We start from the raw sequence: 6,736 nt of genomic DNA, 5'->3' as shown, positions 1-6,736 counted from the left end.
TGAATAAAGATCCTCTCTATATTGCGGTACATACTTTAGTTAATTGCAGTAATAATGAATTTTGGCATTTTTGTTAAATGGCAATTGCTAAGAATTTTAATGGTTTTTTAACACCACCATTTAGTATCCATTTTACAATCAACTTTGGCGGATTTTAACAGTAATTGTTGTGTATCCGAATTTTATCAGCTGCTTGTTAATTTAGTGTCAATTGTCAGATGTTTTATATTTTTATAAATTCTGATGCCTTATCGTGCACAGTTCGCCTACGAGTTATAAATTATTATTTTTAAATAGTTTAGACCGCGCGCCGTTATAAATTTAGTGTTTTTATTATGCATAGCCAGTAAAGTGATTGTGCGAAGTGTTTGCATAAAACTTCTGTGACATGTTAGACTCTTAAATGTTAAAGCCCAACACAATCTAAAAAGTGTTAACTGCCTGTTTTGTCTAAATAATATTGTTTGTGAACAGTTTTTAGGGAGAATTCAAGAAATGTTCGCTGACAAAGTAATAGAATTACTCAAAGAAGCACAGCGAAATCATGACACTATTGACCAGTTTAATGTAAGTAAATTTTTTGTAATACAGCCTTTTTGTTTTGTTTTTATTTTTGTTTCATTCTTACAATATGTCGCAAAATAAATAATAAGGTAAGTTTAAATTAATGCATTCGAGAATTAAGAACTTACTAATGGCACTGGTAATTTTAGTAACATGTTATCCAAGATAATATTTTACATTTCAGGATGAGAAAATCCGGCAAATTTTAGAAGAAATGCATCTGCTTTTCAAGCTGAATATGAATGACGCGTGAGTATAATTTGGCATCATTATTGTTTTCTACATAATGAACATGTTGAAAAACGTTCTTAAATTGTTTTTTGTTCTTTTTCAGTAATGCTACAGAAAACAGATCTCTCTGGGCTGCAGTACAAGTACGACACTCCGCACTGGAACGCAACAAGCGTTGTTTACTGGCATACCTGTACACTCGGATGGAGAAGATCAAAACATTGCGTTGGGAATTTGGTTCTGTGCTACCACCTGATGTACGAGAATTACTTTCAGATGATGAATACAATTGGTTCTCAAAATATTCCACAAATTTAGCTTCCTACATGAGATCTTTGGGCCAAGACATCGGCTATAGTGGCATAGACTTAACAGAAAACTTAAAGCCTCCGAAATCTTTATACATTGAAGTGCTTTGTGTTGTAGACTATGGCAAGTTAGAGTTAGAAGATGGTGATGTGATAATGTTAAAGAAGAATAGTAGACATTTTCTACCCACTTCTGAGTGTCAAACTTTGATAAGACAAGGGATTTTGAAACAGATTGTATAGTCTAATAGGTAATAGTTAAAGTGGTATGTCAATGTACAGTTTTCATACATAAATTGTTTCATATTTGTTCAAAGCTCAGTGTTGTTTACTAAAATGTTAATGTATAAAAAATACAATCCAAGTGAGAAAACATAATATATGTGACAATAAAACCAAGTGATGGGATGAACAAGTTGTGCATTCAGAGCTTTAAAACACAAAGATCTGAGAGGCACTGCCACTGCGCCTATCACCTCGAGACATAAGTCGACAAGACCCGTGTGCCTGTAATTTCACCAGCACCCATACTCTTCAAAACCGAAACACAACATTGTTAACATTACTGCTTGGCGGCAGAAATAGGTAAGGTGGCAGTATTTCCTTGGATGAACTCTTTCACAAGGAGCTAGCAAGGAGCTCTGCTGTTACTGAATTACAGGTACAGGGGACTTGTCAACTTTATGTATCAGGGCGACGGGCGCAGTGGCAGTGCCCCTCAGATCTTTGTGGTTTTAAGCTCTGAATGGCACTTCACCGATACCCTGAGACATACATTGTGCCTCATGTGCCTGTAATTTCTACAAATGCAAATGGAATCTTTTGCCTTTTGTGTTTCTCACAACACTTACCAGTAAATCATGTTTAAAGGCACTTTGAATAAATGTAAAAAATCAACTCACCGTCTAAGTTCATCACAGTGTCGTTCTGGAACAAAATAAAATACGTTTTAAGCAGGCTGAATGAAATAAAACTGTTGGTTGAACTGTGCGTATTTATTGTTAAAACGGGGCAGAGTCATTTCCATAAAGTACAACTTCATGTAAATACTATTCATACAGGAACTCGGAGAAAGATGCGCGCTCCTGAAAAGTGATTATTCGGACTCGTGGGGATGAGGACGCTAAGACGGACGTTACTGGGTGTCTTTCATTATGACCATATATCGCACCCTTGCATGCGGGTGAGTACAGATCGAATGCGCCTGTTTGCTAAAGGCTCGCGAGCTGCATACAAGCATGACAATGTGCGATCGTTCGCATGCCGTTCGGTTCGCCTTGTATAATAACATGTATTTAATTGCACGCATGCAGTACGCGACCAGCGCGCTTGCAATATACGAGCAACGCGCGCACAACGCACATGCAATGCGTTCACGGCGCATTCGCCACATCTGTAAGCACTCGTAGGCCACGTTATGTACATTAAAGAGCTGACGGCCCATGTCATTTGTGTTCGAGTGGTCCTGGCGAAATTCGGGAACTTCGTCTAGGGATTGACATGCTATACTTTTGCAGTTCATTGTGAGCGAACCTCGTCATCAAATTGCCCGAATTAGAATTCAAAACAAAATTCAAAAAAAAATTAATTGAAAATGCATTCTATAAAGTTAAAGAATATTTTGACCTTATGCATTCAAAAAAATGCTCATTATTTTATAACATTTAATGTATCTATTAATGATTTATTACTTAAGCGATTTATTTCATTACAATATATTATTATTAAATAATATTTTCATTTATGTGTATATTGTGCAAATCTTTGAATTTAGTTCTAGTAGTATTATTCATTATTCATTAATTATTCATTAATAAATAACGCACACACTCAACATAGCCCCGCACTAGGGAAACCCTGTGTCGCGGGTGCCATGGACACACATATAGACAACCACAAATTACACCCAAACTCACGAGAGAAATAATTGTAGGCCATACAACTATTTCTCCCGGCCCGGGAATCGAACCTGGGACCTCTGCGTGGCAGTCCGGCATGGTAACCGTTCGGCCACGGAGGCAGTTAAAATGTATGTTGAGTGTGTACGTTAGTTATAGGTAATATTAAATGTTAGTAGTAAATGACTTTGATAAGATATTTTGTACCTACTATTGACGTGCTAAATGTTACGAGCTTTGTGACTTGGCAAATAAAGAATTTGAATTTGAATTTGGATGGACTGGCGAAAGTAGTTCCCCTTGCTTGTCCAACTCGAAGTTAAGCGTTCTCATTCGCCGAGTATGGCTACTTTGTTGCAAGGGTACTACAGGTACCGGAGTAGTATTATTTCGACCATGATAAGGAATAAGCTGCTTCGCGTTATATTTGCCTAAATTTCTGAAATTTTGTAACGGTAACAGTCTCTTTTTGTAGATTGAAGCCAATATGGTCTGTGATTGAAGCAGTTAATCTATTCGCGACATTGTTAGTTGTCTGTCTTTAGGCGTTTTTAACCTGGGAAAAAGCGTGAGTTGCCGTTAGCTTTAGGCATGAAACGAGCCGGCGAACACCAAGAGAATTCACAAACTTTTATAGCATCTTCTTTAATCATCTCCATTTCCTCATAACATTTTTCATAAATTTCTTTGGAGGATGCATCCTCGTGGCTGAAAATTGTTATCATTGTTAGATAACAATTTCTCCAACAGATACGGCGGTTATTGCTGCACACCTTCATTGTTCCCAAGAACGTTGGCGTAGGGGCACGAAGCCAATGACGTGGTTCAAAACATGTTTTATATATTTAATGCCGCGGTTATCGGCAAAGTATTAACAATCGCAATAGCAATCATTTACCACCTCAACCACTAGGGCAGAGTCTATTTTCAGTGTTTTCGGCCTTTGATAAAGTTGGAAAAGGGTTTTTTATCACTTTCTCATTTAATTGCACCTCTAGTAAAATCAGGAAGATGCTTAATACGCGAGAAGGTATACCTGTCCGCGAGAAGTGTATTACCCTTCTGTTTAGGAAGAGAAAATTTATATTTTTAACATGATGATGGTGTTTTCACCGGGGAAAGTTTTATAAAAAAAAATATTATAATTACAATTTATAGTGTAGACCGGAGGCAAAAGTAACAGGGGGCAATTGAAATATTGTCTATATTTCGAAAACGGTCAGTCGTTTTTACGCGCGTGTGATTGTACGGACAACGGCACATCGGACTACATATTTTTGTTCGATAATCGAGTCCAGAACAACGGAACAAGATACGTCAATGTGTAGCTTGATCTGCTGGCATGTGTACTTACTCCTAAGACACGTTCCGTCTTGTATTTAGTCGACCGCCGGCAGCGCGTGGTGCGATGGACTGTTGTAGGTCGTTTTGTATTTCCATGTCTTCAAAGTAAGAATATATTGATTTTTAAACACAAATTATTGGACTTTTAACGAAGAATTTATATGTGTAAGATGATAGCTAGATTTCTAAAAGATCAAAGGTTGTGGTATTGTGGTGTGTAATATTGTGTGTATGTATTTTACGTAGTTTTGAAGATAATGAATATTCTTCTCCAATACGTCCAGTGGTGCAGTTGTAACATATATTCCGGAGGCAATTGTGATATTACAATTGACCCACTGTTACAGTTGACCCTGTGAGCATTTCTTAAATAATATTTTTTTATATTGTTTTATAAATCCACCAAGTCCAAATATTAAAGTTTTAAGATATATAATAAATAAATTGTTTATTTACTTATTAAATAGTTCTATGCACAGCACAAACGACAAAAAACACACCTTTTAATTACAGCATATTATTTAAAAAAAAATTAAAATTAATTTGGACATTGTGAAAATGCTCCAGTATCGTTAATACGAATAGATACCTTCTGTTACCTTAACTGCCTCCGTGGTCGAACGGTTACCATGCCGGACGGCCATGCAAAGGTCCTGGTCCTGGGTTCGATACCCAGGCCGGGAGAAATATTTGTATGGCCTACATTTATTTCTCTCGTAAGTTTGAGTGTAATTTGTGGTTGTCTATGTGTGTGTCCATGGCACCTGCGACACAGGGTTTCCCTAGTGCGGGGCTATTTTGAGTGTGTGCGTTATTATTATTATGTTTACAATTCCGTTTGCACCGCAGGCAGAGGAGAAGTGCTAAGAATAAAAGCACAGGTTTACGGACAAGCCCTTCCTTAGAACACAGTCTGCAAACATTATTATATTGTAATCTGTGATATAATAACAGATATTTTAGGGGTAATTGTAACAGAGGGAGCAGTTGTCACAAACAACATCTCATTCAAACTAAAAACTAATTTTCGAGTACGAAATTTTGCATTTAAGCTAATTGTGTTTAGATTAGGTATATTAATACAAGTTTTTCTGGCTAAATTTCAAATTCCTGGTCATAACAATTAAGACTATACTATTTTTGTTTGTTTTTACATGTTTTTAATTGTCTGTATAATTAATAGTGTCATATCTCATTAAAACAATACTGAAATGAGGTTGCTTTTATAAAATAAAAACATTCGTACTTTTCTATATTTTCGCTGCGTTTTATTGGTTTGAAATGGTGTTACTTTTGTACCGGGGTAGGGAGCATTTGTAACAAATTCCCACGTCTCACAAAACCTTTAAGATATACATTTTCAAAGTATAATATCGAATAATCACGAACAAATGTTTGTAGCCAAATATATTTGCCTTACCTTACACGGGAAATGTTTTAAGGATACCTTACAGCAGTTCTATAATCGAAGCGTGCGTAAAAATGGTTACTTTTGCCTCCGATCCTCCGGTCTACCTGAGACATCACTGTCCACTGATCTTCGGAGTTTCTCACGAACAAAATATTAATAGAACAGTCAACATCACTTTCACGGTAACATTTCGTATTGAGATCAGAGTAATCGCGCGAATTGTCGAATTCGTGTAACGACATTTCAGTTTCAGATCGGGTGAGATGTTTTCATCAGGAAATGGGAGTTGAGGTTCGCACTCACCTCGCTCTGCACATTTACTGCAGTCCTGTCGACGTAACCTTTCCCTTATTATTGGGTTTAAAAGGCTGTAAACCATATCGAGTTGTACCTTTTCCGTAAGGTCTCCCACGGGTAGTTTCAATAAAAGAATTCTCACTTTAGCTACGAACAGGCCCGTGTTTTCGTCACGTTGCTCCATGGCGAATAACTCTTGATAGATTTTGTAAGGCGGCCGGCGGTCGCCGTATGCGCTTCTCAGTCGAGTAAGAACGTCGCTCCACGACGTGACTTCGCGCTTCGCACTCTGCCACCAGATTGCAGCAGGCCCTATCGGGAGCATGTCCATGCCGCGGATAGCGTTGTCATCGGTCACATTGGCGTAGTTTTTAAAACTCTCGATCGCGTCCGCGAACGCCTCAGCGGACTCTGAAGGCAGGCGGTGCATGTTGCGAAATTTCCAGATGCCCGTTCTGGTACTGGAGACGTGACAACTAACAAAGGAGGCGCTGTTTGCCGGTCCAGCACTCGTTCCAATAGCCTTTCAAAGAGTTCAGCCTGAGAGCGCTGTACCGCGGCCATCATACCGTACACCTGAGAGGTAGTCATGGAGTAGTTACGTCTATTTGCTGCATCGTCTTCGACGGCATCCGCGAAGAATTCAGATTGTCGTCTGGTGTCATTGTTGCGGAAATGAAAGT

General features: G+C 38.1%; 1 protein-coding gene across 1 annotated transcript; it reads left to right on the top strand.

Moving 5' to 3' along the window:
- Positions 1–251: 251 nt before the first annotated feature.
- On the top strand, positions 252–1,500 carry LOC113225882 (DNA replication complex GINS protein PSF1-like). The gene is made up of 3 exons (XM_026458338.1): positions 252–567; positions 749–813; positions 899–1,500. Exons 1-3 carry the CDS (start codon positions 496–498, stop codon positions 1,344–1,346), a joined length of 585 nt encoding a protein of 194 aa, XP_026314123.1. The 5' UTR covers positions 252–495; the 3' UTR covers positions 1,347–1,500.
- The last annotated feature ends 5,236 nt before the right edge of the window (positions 1,501–6,736 follow it).

The sequence above is a fragment of the Hyposmocoma kahamanoa genome, unplaced genomic scaffold (genome assembly GCF_003589595.1).
Source record: "Hyposmocoma kahamanoa isolate Upper Pololo Valley unplaced genomic scaffold, ASM358959v1 179, whole genome shotgun sequence".
Taxonomy (NCBI): domain Eukaryota; kingdom Metazoa; phylum Arthropoda; class Insecta; order Lepidoptera; family Cosmopterigidae; genus Hyposmocoma; species Hyposmocoma kahamanoa.
This window is presented reverse-complemented; position numbering and strand designations above follow the sequence as displayed.

Excerpts from the sequence above, each read along its gene's own strand:
- LOC113225882 (XM_026458338.1), top strand. The coding sequence starts at position 496 with ATGTTCGCTGACAAAGTAATAGAATTACTCAAAGAAGCACAGCGAAAT. Across the intron at positions 568-748 it reads ACACTATTGACCAGTTTAAT|GATGAGAAAATCCGGCAAAT; the intron begins GTAAGTAAATTT and ends TTTACATTTCAG. Across the intron at positions 814-898 it reads AAGCTGAATATGAATGACGC|TAATGCTACAGAAAACAGAT; the intron begins GTGAGTATAATT and ends GTTCTTTTTCAG.